The sequence below is a fragment of the Oenanthe melanoleuca genome, chromosome 2 (assembly GCF_029582105.1).
Source record: "Oenanthe melanoleuca isolate GR-GAL-2019-014 chromosome 2, OMel1.0, whole genome shotgun sequence".
Lineage (NCBI taxonomy): Eukaryota > Metazoa > Chordata > Aves > Passeriformes > Muscicapidae > Oenanthe > Oenanthe melanoleuca.
Window position 1 is genome coordinate 42,048,800 of NC_079335.1, and position 25,877 is coordinate 42,074,676.

At 44.3% G+C, this 25,877-nt stretch overlaps 1 protein-coding gene across 3 annotated transcripts in view; it reads left to right on the forward strand.

Annotated features, from left to right (window-relative positions):
* Positions 1-24,007: 24,007 nt before the first annotated feature.
* The window catches only part of NOL4 (nucleolar protein 4), a 188,148-nt gene continuing 186,278 nt past the window's right edge, over positions 24,008-25,877 (forward strand). For 2 of the 3 annotated variants that reach the window (XM_056485610.1, XM_056485611.1), the window contains exon 1: positions 24,008-24,404. In XM_056485610.1, coding sequence (XP_056341585.1) covers positions 24,138-24,404 — 267 coding nt within the window. In that variant the 5' untranslated portion in view covers positions 24,008-24,137. Of the gene's footprint in view, positions 24,405-25,053; positions 25,255-25,877 lie in introns of those variants that run through there. The other variant, XM_056485612.1, reaches the window with a different exon arrangement.

Consider the following 25,877-nt stretch of genomic DNA (forward strand, 5'->3'; position numbering starts at 1 on the left):
TTCCTCATTTCAGAGGAGACTGCTTGCAGTGTGTGCAGCCAGAGACACTGCAAAAAAAAAAAATAAAACCAAGCCACCACCCACCAAAGAGCAGTAAAAAACTCACTGGAACATGTTTTCAGTGACTTGCAGAACAATGAATTTATTTCTCACTTGTTCTCTGGAATTATGTAGGTTTTGTTGCACAATCAGCACTGACAGGGATGTTGCTGAGGTTTGAAGCTTTCTCTTTCAAACAGAGGCTGCTCTTTCCTTTAGGAAGAAAATACCTAGCAGAGGAGCCAGCTGTGCACAGAGGGCTCAGGGATGAGCAGTCCCTCAGGACACCTCACTGCTGGGCTTGGTGGTGGCAGAATCTGCTTCCCAAGCTGATCTAGTCTGGTCCAGCCTGGCTTCTCTATATGTAATTTTTTCTATCCTGGGCAAACTGCTGGGAAACTTAAAATACCAAGTAAGGGGTTCTGAAAGGAAGAAAATATTAAGGAGAATGCTATTTCCATAGTTAACAAACATGAGACTCTCAATGCATGTTCCACCTCCTTCTCTACTCCCCATCCACATGCACATAGAAACAAAGGGAGAAAACTGGGAGGGGAAAAGCCATTAAAGCCATAAAAATTAAAAACCATGAAGAGCACAAGAACCATCTGCACTCAGACGTGTCATGCATGTGCATGCCAACTTTTTGTGTATACATTTGGAGGAAGGATTTTAGGGAATGTGCAGCCATGGGCAGTGAGGGCCTGAGGAGGATTTGTGATCCCAATTTTTCATTTAGTGTATGCCTTTGAGTTTGTGAATGTATCTAGCCAAAAATATTACACTCTTACCATCCTCTCTTAACAGCCAACATTGAAACTAGATTCAGATGGTGACTTTTTAAAAAGAAGATACCAGTCCCTTTTCACATTGAAAGTTATCTCATTTAAGGGACAGTTGTGAAATCCTGCTTTAACTTTTAATTCCTTTTCAATTTTTAGCAAATATGTAAGTAGAGTCTGCAGGACAAGGCCAGTGTTGTTTCCCTGCATCCTCACCTGTAAGGGTAGCTAGCTTTGTACCTTATGGCTTTAACAAGCAAACTTGTTTTGTTCACTGACCTTGGGTACAGTAAAAACCCTGCTGATTTCACATAGGTGTTTACTGACAGTAAAACCTGTGACCAAAAAAGTCAGAAAACACTACTTTTCAGTATGAAAAAAAAAATCCAAGTAAATTAGAGAACCCAGAGAAAGCTAAAAGCATTAAAGGAAATAGTCCACAAAATTTTGCCTGATACGAGCAGCTTTTTCAAAATTACCCTTTTAAGGAGATAGAAAATCTTTAAAACATTTTTTTCCTATATGACCTTGTGGTCCTTGCTGCCTAAGTGAAACATGCAGGATTAAGAAGACCTCATTACTGAGACAGGATAATTTCCTAGCTGCAAAGTGAAATAATTAGTTAACATTGGGAGTTGTTCTAAGTAAAACACGTGTACCCTTGCACAGAAAATAAGCAATATTTTCATCATTAAAATCAGTTTCAGGAAAAGTGTTTCACACCATTTATACCAATTCAGAGGAGAGCTCAGATTTTTGAATCACAAATTTTCAACATCCAGTTTGAGTTACATGCATGCATGTGATTGCTGTGCGTGTCTGCCAGAGTTGGACTCAATGACCTTAAAGGTCTTTTCCAACCTGCATGATTTTATGATTCTGTAACAAAACCAATCTGAGGTGCAAGGAAGAATAAGCATTGCCTAACTGCAGCACCTCAGCATTTATGGCTTTAATTCTGATTGTACTTTATTGAGGCATAGCAGCTTCCATGCAGTCAGGAATGAGCACTTTGCTGGATAAGCAGGAGGTGAGTCCTCTTAACTGGTCCCTTCCTTAGAAACATATTAATATAAAGAAAAAAAAAAAAGCAAAATTGCTCTAAGTTTGTTTTCACAGAGTTTCAATCAAAACAGCATTTGTTCTTCATCACAGTTACCTTGGTGAGTTTAGATGGCAGTAACTGCAAAAACAGAAGTCTTGTAACAGCAAATATAGACTGTATAAATATAATAATACAATACAATATAATACAAAAAATAATAAATATTAAATGTTATAAATAATAAATATAAAATGTAGAAACTCAGGTGAGTGTTATCTTTCTGTACATATGCTAAAGTTTTGAATGGGATTTTAAAAGTGCATTGATCACAGAGAAAAAAAAATAAAAATTTGCTATTGATTTCCAATGGGATTTACACCTGTAATTCATTTAGAGGGAGATTTTGAAGATGTATTTAAGTAGGGAAACATCTAACAGGATTGAGGGGAATAGGGAGGTTATAGGCTCAAGGGCTCTTTGGCCAGCACCAGCTGCCCTGGCATCCAGCCCAACCCTTGGGATGAACACCAAGGTGGGACTCATGTAAGGGAGACCAAAGAGCAAAGGGCAAGGAAAGCAGAGGAAAGAAAAGACCCCTCTAAAATACTCATGATCTACCCACTCCATCCTCCTTGTAACACATACTGCAAACATCTTTTTGTGCAGAAATGAAGGACGGTGACATGAAATGAAAAATATTTTATTATTATCATTATCTTTTTAGGGAAACATGATTTCCTTTGAGAGTTTTCATTTCATGAGTACACTCCTACTGTCTTCAAATAGAACTCAGTTATAAGTCTCAATTTATTGTGTGAAGTAGTACTTAATTCTAGTTGAAGCATACATTTTTAAGTCTACCTGTAGAATTTCTTGTACATAGAGTTAAAATTTATTTGTATCTGAGCTTCAAGTTAAGGTTTAGCAGGCTTCTGTCATGTGCCCTACAGAAAAACAAGAAAAATACTCTTTCCAGTGCTGTATTTGACACTATGCATTAATTCCATAGCATGAAAACTGTGACTGAAGTACCATTTGCAAGCAGAACATGAGTCCATTTCCTAACACAAGATTCCTAATGCATTCACTGATACCTCTTACTAAAGCTCTAGTTTGCAAACCCCTTAGACACATGGATATACTAATGTCCAATTTTTCTTTAATTTAATTGCATCACTGAGACCAAATAATAAATAACCAACACCTTAATCAGAGAATACTTATTACATGTAAGTCTTTTTGTCTGCTGAAAATAAAAGGATGAAAACTTTTTTCTGATTTAACCCAAGATATCTCCTTTTTTATCTCCTTTGCTATGTTATGATTAAGAAACATGATATTTTTTGTCTGCTTTTCATTCTTGAGATAAGGCACATGGTTTCCAACCTCCCTTTCCCTTCTCAGCAATTTCTCCTGCACCTATGGTAATTGCCCAAGAGGGGACTCCAGTTCTTAATCCTGGATGGAGAATTCCAGAAAGCTTAACTTAGGTTTTGATCATAAATCTGGTATAGGGCTCAGTTTGTAGCCATGCTAAAAGGTCTAGCCTACACCTACTACTTACTGAATCACTGGGAAAAAAATCCAACATGTAAATCATCTTATTTGAAGTTTTGTTTTCTTCCTTTCCTTTTATTTTGTAATCTGGGTTATGACTGTAAAAAAAAGAAGTATATATAACATTTCATGTTATGAGGAAATCTTGAAATCCCAGTCACATCCATGTTTTTTTATTTCAAATGAGCGATTCAATATGGCTTTAGAAAGGAAAATAAAAGAGAACACTCTTTGGACACCAATATAATTCAAGGTTAGGGTCTAAAAATACAGCATCAACCTTGTCAGCTCACCAAATCCAGGATCTGGAGTGGCACAGCTGTATCCTTTAAACAAAATTGTTAATATTAATTACTATGAAATATTGTAACAGAAAAGAAGGGCAGAAAGGGACTACTTTAGTCCCTCTCTCTGTTTCAAGGCAGAAATAAGTATACCTGTGAGATTTTTCTCATGTCAAACCCCAATATTTCTTGCACCAATTCAAGCCATTGCTCTCATCCACCATATTTGGAGAGAGCCTCTTCCTCTATGAAACAGTCTCTATATTCATGAAAACTGTGATAAATCTGGGAAAGGGAGAAAAAGAATTTTCATCCCTGATCTGGGCAAGTTTTTTAGAAATCTTTTATTTGTAGGTTATGTTCTTTACTGAGGAGAACATGTTATTCTCCTCTGGATGTTCTCCAAGTGTGCCACATTGCTCTTAAAGTACAATATCCAAAATCAGTCACAGTGCTCCAGCTGAGGCTTGATCAATGATGGGTGGAAAAAGGATCTTTCCATGTGTTTTGCAATCTATATTTCTGTCTGTATCTCCCAGTCTTATGAGATTCAGAGGGAGTGCTGGAAAAGCACAGCTATGATTTATGACTAGTATACTCCCAAGACTTTTTTCTGAGAAAATGCCACATAACCAATTATTTTTCATCCTCTGTTGGGGAGGAATAATCAACTAAGAAATGCATTGCATCTTATTTATCTTTATTGAGTCTTGCCCAGTATTTTTAATCCATTTTTCCAGATATTTAAATTCTAAATAACCCTCGTGAACACTTGGCAGGCCCTCCCATCTGGAATCACCTTCAGGTTTGATTTCCACTTCTACCATCTAAGTAAAAAAACTTAATAAAACACCATTAAAACAGCAGGATGTCTCTGATGCTTCACCCCAAAGGCCCATTTCAGTGTCAGAAAAAGGGAAGGCACATCCATATCCACAGGCTGTTATTTATTTCTTTGCAATCCCCACCACTGCTTAGCCAATCTATTTTTGTGTGCTCTTTCTAGGTACTGGCATCAGGGTGGCCAATTTACAGTGACTACAATCCTCTCCTTTTCCCATCCCATTTTCCCTTTTATACAATTTTATCCAACTTCAAAAGTAACCTTTGTATTCAAACACACTTCTAGTAAATTTTTAATATTCTAGGCCCAGCTGATTCCAGAGCATCTAACATAGGTTGAAGGCACTTAGCTCTCTGCTTACTGTTGGAGGAGATCAGTTCTTCAACTAGTCATTGCTGCTACAACACATTTGGAAATTATGCAAAACCATACACTATACATGACATTTGATGTTTGACTTTTGTAAGTAAACACTTGTTCAACTTTTTGAAAAAGTACACAAAATGCTGGTGGGACTTTATGTGTTCACATTTTAGATGTATTCAGCAATTTATTAGTGAAGTGCACAACATAGGGTTGTTCAACAGCACTCCTAAATTTTGATCCACCTCTCCTTGCAAGAATCAAGCTTCTGAATCAGCTGAACAATATTCTGAAAGCAGAAACAGAGCTATTTATTTTCAAATACATGGACTATTGATGAGAGCAGAGATTTGTTTCTCTAGAGCTTATCCTCTTCCCATATTCAGTGAACAGTATGTAACAGTTGTTTTATCACTCAGGTTTCTGGCTTTGTAAGAAGCTTGATGTCTGCAGCAATTCTACCACTGCTTTTTATTCCAGTCATGAGAAAAAAGGAGAAGAGGGAGGGATGTTAGAATGATAACATCAGAACTTAGTCTTAATTTGTGTGTAATTTAAAAAAACCTCTGCTTTACCCATTTATTAGGCTAAAGAAATAAACTTTGAATGTGTTCTGATGACCATTACTACTGCCTTGTTAGTGAGTGCTCCCAATGTCTCTGTGCAGCTGATCCCACTGCCAGCAACCACAGAGCACTGATTAAAGTCTGATGAAGTTGCAGCTACAGGATGCTCCAGATCCAGGGAGCCAGCTTAGCAGAGACAAGAAAAAAACGTGAGTATTAAGCAGTGCCATCTAGTGTAGTGCAGGCACTCATTGACAGGGAACAGAGTGGCCTCCAGGCATGTTTTAGCCTTTAACAGAAAGGGAAACACAGTACTAAACCCATACACACCACAGAAGAGTTCTGATGGCAAATAAAAGATGCCAAAGCAGTTTTGTGCCTTTTCAGCTCTGCCTGATTTACAGGCTGGTACCCAGATCTCTATTTTTTTTGGATCCTTGCCTGGACTACAAAGAGGGGAGTGTGTCTGCATAAGCCTCTCTATAGATTGGAGCATTCATACTGCCAGATTAAGAGACCCATTTGAGCAGTGCAATGACAGATGGCAAGAACTTGGTTGGAGGGAGCTACCAAACCAATTTGTGTGCAGCACCTGGTACTGCAAGGCTTTAAGGGAAGCTCTAGCAAGATTTGAAGTCCCTGATGCTACAGATGCTTTCACTAGTGAATTAGAACTCCCACAGAAGAGGATAACACACTGCCTAGTTTTAGGCATTGCCCATCCTATGCAGAGCTCTGCTCTGCAGGATGGTAAACTCTCCACATTCCCCATTAGCATTTACAGCTGCAACATAGTTCAAGGACAGAACTACAGAAAAAACATCCTATGAAATCACATAATTGCTGCTACAAGCCAAGGGACACATACAACAATCAAATCTTTTACATAGGTCAGCAAAGATTATCAGCTGCACATTTCCACCCAGCATCTCCTCAGCCCCTGTTTCCCTTGAGCAGGCTGGCAGACCAGCTAGCTGAGCTGAGTGCAGGCATTGCTTTCTGGGACTCTTCCCAAAGGGAATCCATCACAAGCATAGCATAAAGCCAGGTAAAATAGGTAAGCCAGATCTTAGCACCTGACTCCTTCCAGCTCTCTACCATCTAGATAGCAAGCAAATCACCCAGTTTTGCATAACAGAACCTTATCCTCAACATGACCCAGTCTCTTCAGCCAGAGCAGGCTCCCTCCATTAAGTAAGCTGCTTGTTAGCCTTATCTCATCAGCTGGGAGTCAGCTGATTAGTTACAGGTAGAGGCTAAACCTGTCATCTGAAAGCCCCATCTCCCATGTCACCTGATGACTTTTTATTTGTGTCTTCCTAAGCAGAGTGTTTTGGGATACTAAGAAACCAGATGAAATTACACAGCTGGTGTTACACAGAATAATGGATTAGAGGAGAAAGTGGCTTCTTCCTTCTTAAAAACCATGATTGTGTTTTGGTTCGAGCAGTACAAGAAATGCTTCAACTGGTGTCTGAGTTGTAAACGTGCCCTCCTACATGACAGCATTATTGTCACAAAGAAATCATCTCTTTCAAGGAGATAATTTCTTTGAAAAATGTTATCTACACAAATGGGTAAATTAAAGCTTTTTAAGTTTTCAATGCTCAGTTTGGGTTTTTAAAGTAATCACCTCTGCAGATAAATAACTGTGCATCTGCTGTTATTCACAAAACAAATATTTGGAAGTGTACTGAAAAATAGAAGAAAAACAGGAGTGTGGAACAAAGGACCAGGAAGGGGGAAGCATGCAATGGCCAAGCACTCCCATCCACTGCTGTGCCCCTAGCCCTGCCTCTGCTCCTGCAAAGCAGGAAACTGCATGAGACATTTCTTCTTGCCCCCTGCATCTCCTGTGCTGCTGCCCAGTGCCTTTGCACATTTGCCTGGTCTCCAGATTGGAAAATGCTGTGTTAACAGTTCACTGGCCTTGGAATGGGGAATGACAGCATCACTGGGCTTGGGAGCAGGAGTGGCTGCAGCCTGGGCACTCTGCATGGGTGGCAGTGTGACCTGTCTCCCTGTCCCCTCCAAGCAGGTGCATCGTGCCTCTGTGACCTGCCAGCTGGGAAGCTGCAGGAGAGGACCAGGCCATGTGGCTCTTCACCTCCAGGTGCATTACACACACCCTGGCTGAGGCTGGCAGCAATCATGCAAAACCCCAGGAGGAAGAAAGTGGCCTGACTTGATGTTTGCTGCTCATAAAAACCTCCCTCCTTCACAGGAAGACCTCGGAAGAGTGCAGGTTGATATTTTAGGCAAGATATCATTTATTGAGAAATCTGGAAAAGATGTCCATATCATTCCATCATGTCAAAAACCTCATGAGGAGGAGACCGAGTCAATTATCCCACTGTGGCCTCAGCAGCTACTGCTAAGAGCAGGTAGCTTTGGCCATCCCAGTGCCTCTGGGACCTCCTGGTTGACATGCCCTTAGCTCTGGCCCTGTGTGTAGACTCAGGGCAAGCTAAATGTGGTGATTTTTATATCTTATTGCTGTGTAATTTCAAAATGCTTTCCCAGAACCTGTGTAAAGCAGCCAGGCATATCAGCCTTCTGAGAAATCTCACTGTACAATAAATGATTTTTACCCATATTTGCTAGCAGCAATCCAGTTCCCAAAACAGGTATGATAGAGGGGGTGAGGGTCTCAGAATAGGCAAATCCCTTATGACCAGCACACTTCTCTCACAGTATCAATAAACCTGAAGTGTAGGTTTGTCTAGCAACAGTGAAACTACACACCAGAAACTTGTCATAGATGAGTGCTTTAAGGTCACTTAAAGATTGCAAAATTCCCAGATGAAGAGCTGTTTTAAAAACTTAAGTGTGAAACATTTAAATCTTGGCAGTGCCAGAGCCCAGCCTAGCACAGATCTGTCAACACTGGCCTGCAGTGATGGGTTTTTTTCCACTAACTGCAGGTTCTGAGTCAGTTTATCTTGAATGTCCAGACCATGCTCATTGCATTGAGCACCCTTCTCAAAGGGATGGCTGCTCTTTGCTATTAGCAAAATTTCTGACTAAATGTTTAGTGACTGCTATTAAAAAAAAAAAAAAAAAAAAAAAAAATCAGCAAGAGAAATTAAAAAAAGAGTCAGGTCATTGGGGATGTCCTGACCAAAATGACACAGGGTGTCAGGTCACACCAGGAACTGCCCTGTTACTACCCTGATCTGGGCTCACTGTCTAATCATGTCATTGACACAATATTGCAAATAGGTGAGGTTCTGAGTGGGTTTTTGTTAATTCTTCCAAGTTGCTATTACCTGTTAAATTGCACTGCAGATTGCAGCAATTTTCCCTCCTTCTCCCTCATCCTCCAAAATCTCTAATGCCTGGCGGGGCATCGCCACTTAGGGCTCATTGTGCCACCTGAAGTCAGGGAGCTGACTGACTAATCCCTGCTGGTAATGCACATCAGCAGCACTCAGATCACTCACATCTGAGTCACTCCTACCCTCTGCAAGCTGAGCCTCATTCAGGTGTTTAACATGCCAGACCAAGTGCAGCTCTACATTACAGTCATTTAGTAAATGAGTGATTGTTTTGGGCTCCAGAAGGAAAGCAGGAGAGTGGAATAGTTTTGCTTTTCCTTGTTTAACAAGCTAATTAGGAGAAAAAAAACATTTTAAAAAAGTTGCAAGATTTTAGTGAATATAATTTTTAAAAGGGTGGGGTTTTGAGAATGAATCTCTCCAACAATATCCATAAAAATAACTTCAGGTTCTTGGCATCCATCCATTGGTTGATGCCACCTAACTTTTACATAAAACTAATGTGATACTCATTGTCCAGCTCTTCTTTCCTTACTTTTTGTTTAGTTAAAATGAAAGGTTGTCTTTTCATTTTCTTTTTTTTAAATAGTCTTCATTATACCTTGATATGAAGTTAAAACGAGTGGTTATGAGTTGATCCTTCTTCACAAAGAGGTGTTGCATGATTATAGCTAATAGATTCAACTTGATCATGGATAAAATTCATAAAAGGATATATCCTGTGAGGTAACGAACTTTATTCTGTGAAATAAGTAACTGATGTGAACAGTTCAACCTGTGGATCCTTTAACTGCTATTTCTACCCAGACCTGCTACAGCGTGAAAGAGCTTTATTTTTATAAATTTTTTATAAAATTTTAATCTAATTTACTTTAAAAAATAGTGAGAATATAAAATAATTGTTTTTTTCACCTATGCTTTAAATTGCACATGTGTATATCATTGCTTTTGTTTTATTTCTCAAGTAGTAAGTGCTGTATATAAAATCAGTTCTACTAACAATGCTGTCTGTGGAGAAAGAGTGGCAGTGTTGTATCTGTGGCAGTTCAAAGACACAGAGTTTGCAGGAAAAAGTAACTAATCTCTTTGATTAGAAAAGCTGTAGTATTCATTTTTTCCAGCTGTAATAAATGACCCTCCCTCATCTATCTTGGCTCTTTCATATAGGCACAAATGTAATGGCTTCAGATGAACTCTACAGAACTGCCCAGAGCCACACTTTGAAGTAATGTTTATTTACAGTTCTCTGTATAGTTGGTCCCCATGACTTACCATCAAAATGTTGGAAGGGTTCTCCTCTCCTTGTGAGCAGTCATTTTCTAGGTCAGGTAACATTTGCATTGAGCACTGCTCAGAGACAGACACTCTGCTGTGTTCAGACTGTACAGTTTGATGCAGTGGCTAGGAAGATCTTGGACATGTATTGGAATAAAAAATTCCCAGACTGTTTTAAAGTAGATTTTTCCTTTTGATTTCACACCCCTCAGTGAAAGGTGGTCCTGTTCATAGAGGTCCAATGTTGTCTTGCTTTATATTTAGTTCTGAATCAAAAATCCACAAAGAACTTTAAACTGATATTTTTCGGCCTTTTCAGAGTGATGAATGCAGCATCATTTTGGCTCATCCAGTGGAATTCACTTAAATCCAAGACAAGGTTTCTTCCAGCTTCAGCAGCAGCAGAATCTCATTCTTTAAATTTGAACTGGAGTTAATTTACAAAAGAGCCTGGAAAAATCAGGAGCTTGTATTCCATTGAGATGGACAGTAGGGCACCCCACTTCTCCCTATACTGTGAAGGCAAACTATAAGCCACATGCCTTTTGGAAATCTCTGCTGTTGATTGCAGAATCAGAGGATAGTTGGGCTTGGAAGGGACCTGTGGAGATGATCTAGACCAAGCCCCCTGCCAAGGCAGGGTGACCTAGGGCAGGTAACACTGGAATGTGTCCAGGTGGGTGAATGTCTCCAAAGAGGGAACTCAGTGACCACCCTGGGCACCTGTTCCAGGGCTCTGCCACCCTCAGAGCAAAGAACTTCCTCCTCATATTGAGGTGAAACTTCTTGTGGTTTTGTTTATGGCCATTGCTCCTCATCCTGCCACTGGGCAACACTGAAAATAATCTGGTACCATCTTCTTGACAGCCTCCTTTGATATATTCATATATATTAATGAGATTCCCTCTCAGTCTTCTCTAGATGGAGCAGGTCCAGCTCCCACACCTCTTCTTGTAAGAGAGATTTCCCAAGCAAATGTAAACAAAGGGAAAAATGTTTGAATCATACTTACAAGTTATGATAGGAGAACACAGGACATAGGCAGCTATGCATATAGACCCCAAAACTTGAAAGATTACTTGGGATCATATATGTTTTCCCTGTATTACACAGGGTACACAGAGTTAACTCCTACAGGAACAAGAGGAACAATTTCTCTGAGTAAATCAATCATTTCCAAATTCAAAATGCATAGTGATGGAGAATCCATTACAGTCCTTGGTAAATTGTTCTAATAATTAATTACCTTCCATGCTAAAATGTGTCTAGTTTCAAATTTCACTGGTTCCTGTCAAACTTTTTTTTTCCACTTGACCAAAATGCCATATATTATAAAATTTCTACTCTTCTATTCTATTTCTACAGGAAGACAGGAAATTTATAAATTATAAACTCTCCCCTTAACCTTGTCTCTGTTAAGCTAAATAGATTGATGTCCTTAAACATCTCATTGAAAGACAAAGCTTCCCCTCTTGTCACCTTCTCTGAACCACTCTGTTGGACACCAGACCCTTACAGAGAGCTGCAGAAGCAAACACTAATTCAGTGATAACTGCCCATAGAAAGGCAACAGCACAGCTTCACTGAGAAATCCTGCAGATACAGAGCACTGACCCTTTGACTTGCAACCTTGGATTGAAAATTTACACTTGCCAAATTATTCAGCATTACTTTCCCTTTCCCTTTCCCTTTCCCTTTCCCTTTCCCTTTCCCTTTCCCTTTCCCTTTCCCTTTCCCTTTCCCTTTCCCTTTCCCTTTCCCTTTCCCTTTCCCTTTCCCTCTTCCTGCAAACCTGCTGTCTATTTTCTCAGGATACAGCATCTACAGACAGATTGCCTGTATTTCAGTCAATACTCTGAAGTCTGTATCAAGGGATGGGATAAGGACCAGCTCTTTCACAAATCCAGATGTGCAAATATAAATGATAGAAAAAAGCAAGGTGAAAAACTGGTCCAGCCAGCATTAGCTTAGGTATGGTGAACAAGTTCCAGCCTAAGTCCTTTTTCTGTTTCCTCTGACTAATTACCAAAATGAATGCATGAAATAGAAAGTCAGTAATATGCCAACAGGTAACTTTCTGTCCATGCTAAACACAACAAGTAGGTGATTACAGAGAAGGAAGTCATGCAAATTTGGAGACAGAGGCCAAAATGGCTCTTCCTTCCCATGAGAGCCTAAGAAGCACCATGGCTGTACTTGATCTTACAGAGAGAGTATATATCTCTTTCTATATCCCTTTTATAACCAAACCAAACAAAACCCACAGTAGAAACAGCAGAATATCTTTCTAAGGTATTCTGCCAATGCCCTTGCACATCTCTACCTCCCCATTCCCTGGCAGCAGTAAGAGGAGTGAAGGCAAGGTGGTGCTTATGAAGTCGAGCATGTTATGGGATGAATAAAATTCCCCTACTGAGTCATCATTTCTCAAGCATGTAGTATCTGTATAACGAGTTGGCCAGAATTTCAACACTGCATATGGCTTTTTCACACATGAACACATTTTTTATCACATATTTGTTTGAATGAGGATATCAATTTCAGAAAACAAAGTACAACTCTGGCTTAAAAAATAGCTGTGGGAAGTACAAAGACCTCCAGTTTTACATTTTTTATAAGAACCATTATCCAAAGTTCAATCAGAAATATATGAAAGTATATATAGCTTAACACTGCAAAGTTCAGTATATGTTAAACAGAGTGAGGACTTTGCTAAGGCAGCATTGTTCTATATGGGCTAGTGGTCATAAATAGAAATACTCATGCCAGCCATCACATTAAGCATTTTTTTTTCTGTTACAGAGCCTTGGAGCATTATACAATGGGCTGGTTGGTGTTTTTATTTTCTCTGCCTAACTTGTGGCAGTGTCCTACTGCTCTACAGTTGACAGGGATCATCCCAGTTCAGGGATCCTCTCCTCACTCCTGAGGGGTAACCCAGCCAGGCAGAGCACATGGAGAGTAGGAGACCAACAAACAAACCAACCCAGCCATCCAGAAGAACCCTACAAGTCAACCCCAAACTTCTTCTTAGGGTCTGAATCAATTTTACTTCATGTAAATTACTGATGTCATCTACCTGGACTTGTGCAAAGCATTTGACACTGTCCCATATAAAGATGATTAGAGGGCTGAAGCAGCTTTCCTAGGAGTCTGAGATGCTTGGGGTTGTCCAGCCTGGAGAAAGGAAGGTTCTGGGGAGACCTTAGAGCAGCCTTCCAGTACCTAAAGAGGGGCTACAGAAGAACAGGAGAGGGACTTTTTACCAGGGCATATTGGCAACAGACAGGGGGGAATGGCTTTAAATGGAAAGAGGGCAGGTTTAGATTAGATTTTAGGGAGAAATTCTTCACTGTGAGAGTGGTGAGACACAGGAAAAGGTTGTGGATATCCCACCTATGGAAGTGTTCTACACCAGGTTGCATGGGGCTTTAAGCAGCCTGGACTAGTGGAAGGTGTCCTGGACCACAGCAGATGGGCTGGAACTAGGTGTTCTTTAAGGTCATGGAGATCTGCAGCCCACTTCCATGTACAAGTTCCTAGTTGTCATGGGAATTGGTTGTTTGTGTTCACTTTCTAACACTAATGTTCTTCCTTTTCTTGTTATTGTTCAGGATGGGGTTTTACTGAGTAAAAATTATTCAGCAGTTTAGCAGGAACAGAGACCAGTGCAAGGAGTGTGTGCTCCAGTAATAAGCAGCATTTAGGTAGCAGGGATCAGTCATATGAGGGCAGATACTATTTATACTGTTCTACTGCTTAAAGTTGATACTAACATCCCTAATTTGGTGTTTTGAGGATAAATTTATGGAGGACATTGAATCAGTGCTTAAATGTTACCAAGTCAGAAACTACCATATCACAATTTATGAACGAGCACTTTTCTAATGACCATTCTGGGATCCTACATATATAATCTCAAAATGTGCATGGTGTTCTCACTTAAAGAGCATGGCTACCTTGTAGTAAAATTACAGTGGCAAAAGAAAAAAAAGATAAGTGCTTTTAGCAAATTTCACCAGTGAAACAAGATCAATTAGGTTAAGGACATGGTGGCACTGTATGTAATAGAAGGGTTAGAATGTGTGGAGCTTGCAGTTGGCAATGGTGCAGCTGAGAGCCTCTGGATAAAGATCAAAAAAAGTAATGTGGATGTCACTGTGGGAATCTACTATAGACTTCCTAGCCAGGACAATGATGCCAACAAATTATGCTATGAGGAACTGAGACACTTCCAAGTCAACTGCCCTTGTCCTTATGAAAGGAAATCAAGTGGGAGCATCACACAGCTGGTACAAGCCAGGCCAGAAGATTCCTAAATAACCTGGATGGCAGCTTTGTGAAACAGGTCCTAAGGGAGCCAACTCAGAAAGATGCCCTTCTTGATCTGCCTCTTGTCAACAGTGTGGATCTCACAAGTGGAGACTGGCAGCTGTCTTGGCCACAGCGACCACAAAGCAATCAAGTTTAAAATCTCTGCTGACAGGAGGAAGAGTGCCAGCAAAACCTCAACTCTGGACATGAGGAGAGAACACTTCAGCCTGCTCAGGGAATTAGTAAGTAAATTTCCCTGGGAAATCCCTACAGGTGCTGGGATCCATCAGTGCTGGTCACTTTTTAAACATCACCTCCTAAGGTGCACAGGAACAGGCAATTCCCAAATGTCAGAAGTCAAGCAGGTGAGGCAAAAGGCCAGCTTGGCTGAACAGGATTCTTGTCTTGGAAATAAAGCTGAAAAGGATGGTGTATGCCCAGTGGAAGCAAGGTTAATTGACATGGAAAGAACACAGAGATTCTGTTTGCCACTGTAGGGAGAAAATTAGTGTGGCTAAAGCTCAAGTGGAGTTGAAGCTGCCAGAAATGTGGGAGAAAATAAAAAGAGTTTTTTCAAATATATAAATGGCAGATGGCAACAGAAATAACATTGTCCTATTAGAGGATGAGGAGATCACCTCACCAAAAGGGACATGGACAAAGCAGAGGTGTTTAATGCATTCTCTGCCTTCAGCACAGACAGACCAAGGGGGTCTCAGTGCCCTGAGCTGGAGGACCATGTCTGTGCAAAATGATCAACCCCCAGTTTACTCTGCAACTGTGTGGGATCTGCTTCTCCAGCTGGATCCCTATAAATGAGGCCTGATGGGATTCATCTGAGAATTTTCAAAAAGCTGGCTGATGTCATCACAAAGCCTCTCTTGGTTTTTGAGCAGTCCTGGGAGTCCAGAGAAGTCCCAGCTGACTGGAAGCTGGTAAAGCTGTCACAGTTTTCAAGAAGGGTAAGACCCTGGAAACTACAGGCCTGTCAGTCTCACTTCAGTGCCTGGTAAAGCTATGGAGAAGATTATTCTGAGAGGTATTGAAAAACACCTGAAAGACATGCAGTCATTGGACACAGTCATGAGAAAACTACTTATTAAACCTGATTTTCCTTTTTGCCAACGTAACCCACATGGCTGATCAAGGGGAGCCAGTTGATGTAATCTTTTTGAATTTCAGTAGAGCTTTCCATACTGTCTCTCACTGTATCCTTCTGGACAAAACATCCAGCACACAACTGGATAAACAAACACATGATGTGAGGGGTGAACACCTGGCTCACGGGTCAGGCACGAAGGGTTAAAGTGAATGGGGTGACATCAGGCTGGGGACCTGTCACTGGTGGTTCTGCAGGGCTCCATTCTTGGCCCTGTGCTCCTCAATATCTTCATCAATGACTTGGATGCAGGACTGGAAGGGATACTGAATAAGTCCACAGATGATACAAAACTGGAAGGAGATGCTGCCTTGAAGGCAGGGAGGCCCTGCATGGAGACTTCAACAAATCAGAGGACTGGGCAGTCACCAAACATATGAAGCTCAGAAAGGGTGGGTGCTGTTTTTGGCAGCTAGGAGGGGACAACCCTGGATGTATGCACAGACTGGGGAATGAGATGCTGGAAATCAGTGCCATGGACAGGGACCTGGGGGTCCTGAACATGAGCCAGCAGTGCCCTGGCACAGCATCACCAGCTGGGCAAGGGAGAGGATTGTCCTGCTCTGCTCTGCACTGGGGCAGCCTCACCTTGAATATGGGTGTAGTTTTGGGCACTGCAATGTAAGAAAGATATTAAACTATTAAACAGCATCCAAAGGAGGCAGCTAAGATGGTGAATGGCCTAGAGGAAAAGCTGTATGAGGAGCAGATGAAGTCACTTGGTCTGTTCGGCCTGGGAGAGACTGAGGGAAGATCTCATCACAGTCTACAATTTCCTTGGGAGAGGAAGATGAGGGTCAGACACTGACCTCTTCTCTCTAGTGTACAGAGACAGGACTTGAGGGAATGGCCTGAAGTTGTGTCAGTGGAGGTTTAGGTTGGATATCAGGAAAAGGTTCTTCACCCAGAGAATGGCTGGGCACTGGAACAGGCTCCCCAGGGAAGTGGTTACAGCTGTAAGGCTGGCTGAGTTCAAGACAATGTTCTCAGGCATGTTACCTGACTCTTGGGCATGGTGCTGTGCAGGATGATTCTTGTGTCCCTTCTAACACAGCTTATTTAGCAGTTCTGTGATTCCATACAAAAAGTGAAGGAAGTGATACCTACAATGAGATGCAACACTAATTTCTTCTGTTTTGGTCTTTAGTTATCACTGGCTATAATGTTGTGAAGTCAGGAGGACCCCATGCTGCTGATGCAAATATATGGATCAAATGCAAAAGTAAAATTTGGGTGGTATTTTATACCAGTCAGGGATTAATGTTGCATTTTGCCAAATATCAGATTGAGAAATTCTCTTCATTTTTGCTTCCTCCCTAGCTTCTGTCCTTTTGTAAGCAGGATGATGGCAGTGGGTTAACCACACTCTGTTCCAGTGCTTACTTTGTCTAGTAGTGCCTGACACAATGGCTGTAGAGCCAAATCTGAAACTTTCTGGAACATTTTCCAATTATCACATCTCCCTCCATGGCAATGAAGTCGAGAACACTAACAGAGATAGACTGCTAGCATTTACAGCACTGCCTTATTAGTCCTGGCTTGGTTTAGACAACACACTGGGTGGTATTCTAGTAGCTGGTTTATATTAGTGTTGCCTTAGCTGAGAAAGATATATTACCTGTAGAAAGAATAAAAAATACTATACACACACACACAAATCCACACACACAAAATGCTTTGTGCACATCTTCTTTAGGATGAAAGCAAGCAAGGCTGAATGTAAGGTGTCAATGTAACAATAAAAAATTTTCCGTGCCCATATACAAATCTTAAGACATTTGAAACATTCTTATTTCTTCTTTTTTTTTTTTTTTTTCATTGTGTGCCACATATATTTTCCTTTTTTATTACTAAGGAAATGAGGAAATTTTCATGAAAACAAGAGCTTATATTCTTAGAAGTTTGTCAATTCCTGCTTATATTTTTCTGTTCCGAAGGGATCGGAGCCTTCTGTACAGGGTACCGTAATTGCTTCCAACTCAACGAGCTGTGATGAATAAGAAGCAGGAACTTTCAAACAAAGACCCTGTTTTGATGCAAATATTCTCAGTAATAAAGCATAGAGTAAAAGAAATATGTGAAGTTATGTTTTGCAGAACTGCTACTTAAAGCAAAGCAGCTTTGTACAAAAGAGCCAAGTCTGGATTTTTCTAACTGCATGAAGGGAAAGTGAGTTTGAGCATTTTCTCAAGGGATTCCAAATGTCGCCAAAGATTGTTAAAAAATAAAGACAGAATATATCCCAGTATAATTCTCATCAGCATCATCAACATCACTCTACGTGAAAAGATCCTAACCAGAACTATGACACTATTCCCACATTTCATGAATTCATTCTCACATTTCTTTATAAACCTAGAAACATACAGCCTCTTTCCCCCAAATATTTAGCAAGTAGGCTCTTATAAGCCATTTCTGAGTCATTGCTTCGGTCTACCTCCTCTTAATTTTCCAAAATCAGCAGCTAACATAAGAAAAATAGAGAAGAATACTGGAACTGGAAACAATCCATAGAAAAAATTTATACTGAACAGTAATTAATAGTTTAGGCTTTGCTCCATGATAGCTCATTGAGTAGATAAATCAAAACCTAGACAGCCTTAATCCATTTGAAGTTTTCATATGTTAGTACTACCGAGTAATCACCTTAGTTTCTGACCTCCTAAGCAGCAAATACCTTGGAATTACCATGAGGGATACCTTTCTAGAGTGGTCCTTTGCCAGCAGTATTAGTAGCTGGAATGGTACTATTTTCTCCTCTGGGAATCTGTGTCACAGCAGAGTCCTACCTCCCCAAATGCAACCAGGTGACTGATTATTGAACCACTCAGGAGATTCTGTTGTGTGTCAGACCAAAGGGAGAGAGCACAGCCAAGCCCATGCAGTGTGTGAACGCTGATTTCTACCTCCACAAGCATCAGGGCTTGCAGTGCTCATTGCTGTTGCCATCACTGGGCTGTAAAGGACAAAACAGGATTTCACTTCCACTGAAATTCCCTTCAGAAGAGAGGGAAAGCATTACCAGGTATGTAGTTTAAAGCAAACCATTTGGAGCTGCAGTTTCTTTATTCCTCAGCACACCTTGTGTCAGTTCAGCATGGATGATTTTCAGCCTGCACAGAAACGGGCTTTCCATCGTAACTCATGGACATGGCAAGTCAGAAGTGTCAAAATAATTTTTTCTCGCTATGTCAATGAACAATAAACCCAAGAGACAGGAAATTCATATTCTCAAAGGCACCCTTAGCCATCCAGTAATGCCATATCAAGCACTGTGCTGAAATATGGTGCATGTTTTCCAAACACTCCTCTTTGGCAGAAGTCAGATGACAGATTTAAGCCATCTACTCTCTTTTTTTCAGTAAGTTTAAAAAACTTGAAAATGTCTCTCAGCTTTTTCCATGGACTCAGTTCCATGTCACTGCAAGACTGTAATTTCATCTAGAAACACTGGAACCACCAGCGAGAGACATCAGGCCCCATTCTGCCTGTCTTCACTTTCTGTTGCCAGTTGACTTGTTAGAGCTGATAATTCAAAAAATACAGTATTTATGATATTCATGATTTACTTTAAACCTCTTTCACAGCTTGATGCACATGAGGCAATTCAAATCACCAAAACTCTTTTGCAACTAACACTTCATTCCACTGAATGGAAACGTTCACACATCTGTTGGTGGTGTATTGTTTCAGGCTGGCTGCAGAGCAATCAAGCCAGCAAGGCACCGAGGTGGTGTCTCCACACCAGAGGAGAGAAACTTTCATTTTCTGGCAGGGGCAAGTGAGTTGTGCAGAAAACAGAGCACAGAACAGCCTCAGACTATGGCATTGAGGGACCAACACAGGGCCTCTACCCTAGGATACCACAGGAGTTTCAATTTTAGCTGAGTTACAGGGTGTCATTAGGACTCTTGACAGGCGGATGGTCTGTGCAAGCCCTTTTCATTGCAAGGAGATTCCAGACTGTGTTAGTAAACTTTGTTTTCTTATACAAAAAACCCACCTCAAACCAGAGAGTGAACTTAACTCCATGTAATTTTTCTTATTTAAATAAAAACTGATAGTACTTCATTCAGAGTATCAGAAGATCTCAAAGTGGGAGATTAAAAATCTGCACTCTAAAGTCACTGTATAAATTCTGCTGAAGTTACTATACACACACATATAATCTAAATATATGTATGAGTATAGGTTATGCAAATACACTCTATAATGTATATATATATGAAAGTGAAGTCATGTACCATGCAATTGACCTTCTTTAGATCATTAATTCTTTATGGTAAACATCATTTTTGTGTCCTGTGCTAATCCATTGTCTGTCAGGGTGGGTGGGGTTCCAGGATGCTCCTAGGACTTCTGGCCAAGAGATTACTGGAAGCAGTCATGAAACGTCCATATCTTTCATCAACACGAACCAAAACTCTCAACTGTAAAACAGAGAAAAAACAATCCAGCAGTGTTAAATGTTACTCGAGTTTCTACTCCCTATCCCCACTTCACACCACAGGTATCTTTCACCCATGTTAGTTTCACAAGGGCATGTAGTGGTAGGACAAGGGAGAATGGCCTTAAGCCGAAGACTTTGATTAGATATCAGAAAGAAATTCTGTACTATAAAGGGGCTGATGCACCGGAGCAGGTTGCCCAGAGAGGTTAGGGGCTCCCCATACCTGGAAGGGTTCAAGGCCAGGTTGGATGGGATTCTGAATAACCTGGTCTAGTGGAAGGTGTCCCTGCCCATGGCAGATGATCATTAAGGCCATCTAGTTAAGATCATTGGGATTCCTTCCAAACCATTCTGGAATTATATGATTCTGTCTTCTACCTCAAAACAGTTTGAAACAATATTTCTAGGGTTTTTAAGGCATGGTCCAAACTTGATTGAACTTAGGAATGTGTTTCTTCTGAGAAGGCACAGGGCTCTTTGATACTCCTGGGTATGGAATTATTTTCTGATCTACTAAACCACTCCTGCTTATTTCAAGCACTTTACTCATCCATGCTATAACTGTCTGGATCGTCACTCCTGGCTCTGTCACATCTTCCTTTATCCCCTTTGCTTTGTGTGGGTCCTTTGGATTCAGTCATAGCACAGTATCAGTGTGATACGGAAGTTGCTGAGACCCTCAGCAGGAGGCTGGGTTGAGAACAATTATCTGACAGAATTGTTTAGCAGTGCAGCCCTATACATGTTACGACCCTTTTTCTAAATGTGGATCTAATGGTACATTAAAGCAATATTACATCTCATAAAGCCTGCTGGGTAAGAGTTCAGCGAGGTTCCCCTGCTCCCCTTCTGCACAGCAGCTCCTTTGTTACTGCCTCGCCTCCAGATCCTGTGATGGACGGGAGTCCCGTGCTCCTCTAACACTAAAATGGGGCTGCCAAGATAATTTATGGGATCTGTGGCCAACAAAAAGTCTCAAGCCTCCTTGAGCTATCTCTAAGTCCTACTTTTCTCTGCTCATTGTGCCAGCTTGTCCTCTCAGATTTTACAGATTGCAGGAAAGGTTTCGGCAACACAAACATCCTTCAGAGTGTTGCTTTTAAACAATCGTCTTGTCCCAGCCTTGCTGTGTCTGAGGTGGTATTTCCAGACAGAAAGCAGAAAAGCAAACACAGGACTGGGGGCAGAGGGGAAAGAGGGGAAAAGGAAGAGAGGGAGAGAGGAGAGAACAGGCACATGTGAGCTGGAGGCTGGGCTGAGGTCCCCATGCGCAGGGCCAGCCCAGTGGACCAGCAGGTCCTGGCTGGGGTGTGTAAGGAAAGGCTTCTCCTGGTGCTCTTAGCACCTTTGGCGTTCTCGTTAGAAATCCAGGCTCGGTGTAAACAGCACGGCAGCCCATGGAAAACCTTTTTCTGCAGGACACAAGGGAGTGAAAGCAAAGGGTGCTCGCTACTGCCTGGTCTGGGCAGGAAAAACACACAGCTGCCTTTCCACTGGGCCCTTCCAGGCCCCGAGTGATTGGATACCCAGACACAGGTGGCATTTCTGCAGAAGACACACGAGGCACAGCACGGGAACCCGCAGCCCTCTTCCCTTCAGCGACCCGAGCCGCAAACGGCCCGCGTTTGGGCTGCAGCGGATTTTGGGCTGCCCTGGAGCCCGGCGAGCGCCGGAGCGCGGGGCGGCTGCCGCTGCTGCCCGCCGCAGCCGGGGCGCGATGCCGCGGGCACGGCCGAGCCCCCGCGGGCACAGCGCGGCTGCGCTCCCGGAGCCGGGCTGCGGGTCCCGGAGGCGGCGGGAGATGCGGGAGATGATGCGGGAGCGCTGCAGGGAGCGCGGCCCCTCCGCTCCGCCGGGCGGGGGCCGGGCCGCGGGGGAGGCGGCGGAGCGGCTCCGCTCTCCGTTTCCGAGGGAAAGCCCGGCCCGGCGGCGGCCACGTGTCCCGCAGGGATCCCGCCGGGCCCCGCCGGCCGGTGCGGCGCGGAGTGCGCGGTACCGCCGCTCCTGCTCCGCTCCGCTCCGCCGGCAGCGCGGCGGAGGGGATGCCCGCCGGGGGCGCGGAGGCCGGCAGCCCCCCGCCGCGGCCCTGCGCGCTTTTCTTGCTCCAATAAGCAATAATTAGGTCCTCAGCTAATGAAGTGTCAGCTGATCCCCTCGCTCCGTCTGCGCGCGGGGAGGCGGGGGGCCTGCGCCCGGAGACATCGCCATGGAAACGCTGCCCTCGCCTCGCTCCCCCCCGCCGCATCCCCCCCGCCCCCCGGCCCGGGCCGGCTGCGCGCCGTCCCCCGCGCCCCGCCGCGCCCGCGGAGGCGGGAGCATCCCGACATGGGACAGCGCTGCCCGTCACCGCGCCGCGCCGCCGTCGCCACAGAAACTTTTGTCCCGGCGGCCAATCAGGGCGCGGGGGGGGCGCGGAGCGGCGCTGGGCCCGGCCCGGTGCGCCGCCGCCGCCAGCCCGGCGCGGAGCGCAGCGCGGAGCGGCAGAGCCCAGGGAGCGGAGCGGGCGCAGGGCGGCCCCGGCGCGCATCCCGCGGCGGGCGCGGGCCGCAGTCGGGCCCCGGCCGTGCCCCGGGCGCGGAGCTGCCGCACGGCTGCGGAGCGGGGGCGCGGAGCCGGGCGCTGGATGGAGGAGGCGCGGGCGGGCGCGGCCGCGGAGAGGCGACGAGAGGAAGCGCAGCGGCGGAGCCTTCCCCCCCCGCCGAGGGGGTGTCCTGCCTGACGCGGCGGGGGAGACCGAGGGGAGCGCGGAGATCTCCGGCGTGAACTGAAGCTGTGGCAAAGGGAGGGGGAAAAAAAAAAATCAGGATTTTTTTTCTTCTTCCCCCTTTACAAAAAGGGGGTTTATGCTCAGCATCCGCACGCAAACTTACTTGAATGCCTTGTAGCCAGTTTAGCCCAGAGACCAAAGGATACCCCGCACCCGAGGAGTCCTACATGTGTGAGCACCATCATTACACTGGCAGAGCAACGAGAGCCGCCTCCTTTCCTGTACCAACATCCTCCTGGGACTGATCTCTCTTCTGGTCCAATATCCAAGCCTATCTCATATATATGGGTTTTCTTTCTTTCTTCTTTCTTTTTTCTTTTTTATTTTTTTCCCTTCCATCGGCTGGGATTGCTATGTAAATAAATAGAGGAAAAAACCTGAAAGGGCATATGAAAATTCAATGGGACTCAATATGAGGAAGTGAAATTCTCACAGACCATTTTTTAAAAAATAAAAATTTTGTACTTTAAACGCGGATTGGATGCATTAGGCTTAGAAAATAGCAGGTAAGAACTTTCTTTCTTTCCAGTACCTTCATGCCCGGAGCGGGGATATCTGAAGCAAAGCCGCCCAGCCTTGGAATAAAGGGGGAGCAAAGAGACCAGTGTGCCCTTCAGTGCTTCTTCCATCCTGCGCGGCGAGGCGGCTTTGGGGAGAGGCACAGCCCGCCAGGACAGAGACAGAAAGCTCTGAAAGCCTTCGGAGAAGACAGCCGAGGGCTGCCGGGGCGGACTAGGGTGGGCTTTTTCTCTTCTCGTTCTTTTTTTTTTTTTTTTTTTTTTTTTTTTTTCCCTTTCTTCATCTGCACTATCCAGGGTGAATCCGGGAGCAGTTGATATATGGAAAAGAAAAAAGATCCGAGTCAATATTTTCTTTTTTCTTTGCTACGCCGAGGGATAGGATTTTAATTATTTATCCACCCGAACCCTCTTTGGGTAAGACGCTGCTGAAGCCAGTGGGATAGTCCTGCCTTGCACAATTATTAAAGAGACTGATCACGTACAGTGGAAGGATAAGAGGAACCTCCACCAGATCCTTTTTGCCTCCTGTGAAAAAAAAAAATAATGAAGGAGAACATTGCCACAGTACTGAATTGATTGCTGCCCCCCCACCCATCCCCCTCCCGACCCCCCACCCCCCCGAACCACCACCACCACAACAAAAAAAAAAAAAAAAAATCCGCTGGGATCTGCCTGCACCGGGACCTCCTTCGCTCGGGCTCGGAGGTGGATGCATTTTTCATGAGCGCTGGGTGAACAGGTGCAAAGTGCGGCGGGGCGGCCCGGCCCCGCACCCCGGCCCGCTTCGGGGCGGCGTGTGAGTGTCCGTGTGTCTGCCCGTGTCTGTGTGCGTGTCCGTGTGTGTGTGTGTGCGCCCCGGCGTGTGCATGTGTGCGTGTGTGTGTTAGGAGATTATGGAGAGCAGCGACCGGGACATGTACCGCCAGTTTCAGGACTGGTGTCTCAGGACTTACGGGGACTCAGGAAAAACCAAGACGGTGACCCGTAAAAAATACGACCGGATCGTCCAGCTCCTGAACGGCTCCGAGTCGAGCTCCACGGATAATGCCAAATTCAAATTCTGGGTCAAATCTAAAGGCTTCCAGCTCGGCAACTCGGACGAGGTCAGTGGTGGTGCTGGAGGAGGGAAGCAAGTGCTGTACGTGCCAGTCAAAACCACGGTTAGTAGAGAATTGTCTTCCTTGTTCTATGTCGGCCGCTGCAGCCCGCTCCGGGAGCGAGAGGCGCAGGGGGAGCCGCAGCCACAGTTGGCTCCTTCCTCCCTCTTCCCCCAAGTCATCATCACCATGTTGCGTTTGCCTGTCACATTATACACCGCCGAGGTCTTTGTGGGTCCTTTTATTTAAAGCGATCGTGCGCACAACGCGCCCCGCCGGGTCGGTGTCGTTCTCGTTCCTCCTCGTCCTGCTCGTCCTGCTCGTCCCCCCGTCCCCCGGGCCGCTGCGGCGGGGTTGGGGTGCGCTATTGTCCCGCTGCCGCCGCTCCGGCCATTGTGCCGGGCCCGCCGCCCCGGGCAGCCGGCGGGGCTGATGGATGGATGGCGCACGGGGGTACCCTGCCTGGCACAAAGCCAGCCGCGGCGCCGGGCGGTGGTTCCCCGGCATGTCTGTTGGGCTTTTCTTTCCTTATTTATTTTTTATTAGTATGATTTTTACCCTTTTTTCTTTATTGTTACCCCGCAGCCCTGGCGCCGCCGCCGAGCGGCCGCGAACGCGCCCGGCTCGGCTGTGAAGCGCCGGCTGCGCTAGGAAGGGGCGGCGGGAGAGAGAGGATGCTCAACAAAGGGAGGACGGGGTTCCGCAGGAGCGAGGGAAGGGTGTATTTTGTGACACTTTGTGGGGTCGGGGGAGCCCCTCGGCACTCCGTTCGATGCGCTAGGGTAGCGTGGCATCCCCGGCAGGCTCTGGCGTTTCGGGCTCGGCGCAGGTCTGACAGCGGGAGAGCTATTATGCTTGGTGGTGGCAGGAGCTACAGATTTTCCTATTTAAGAAGATGGGGACTTGGTTGCAAGTAGGTTTTGCCTATTGAACTGTCTTAATGTATCATTATTCTTACTTCTTATGCGCTGGGTCACGCAAGCTAAGCTTCTTTTGTCTGTGCGTGGGGCGGGTGTGGAGGGGGAGCCGAGAAAGGAAACCCGGCAATTAAAAATATTCCTGCCTGGGCATTCGGCTTGGATGAGCAATATTCTCTCTTTTTTTTTTTTTTTTTTTTATTTTTTTTTTTTCCTGGAGTGGCAGCTTATCTGGACCTAACGGGAAGGTTGCTGGGTGGCGCAGCAGAGGGGGCTTCTTGGAAAGTATTCTGGGTTGGGTTGTGACGTAGGCTGCCGGGGAAATCTGCCTCTCGCTGCCTTGCTGAAGTCACAAACCCGGGCATTCCCAGGGGCTGGCTTGTATTTGCCCCCTTGTCACCAGCGCCGTCATGGCTGTGAGGAGGCAGAAGTAGGAAATTAATTTTAAGGAGATCTTCAATAATAAGATTTAAAATAAAAGAGAAGCTCTGGACATTTTTTTTCCTCCTCTATGGCTTTTATTCACCAAAGTGTTTCAGGTCTGTCTATAGATTCAGATGATTTGGCAGATCTCTGTTTTACTGTTGCAAGATTGACTGCTCATCTCTGAGCCCAGGCA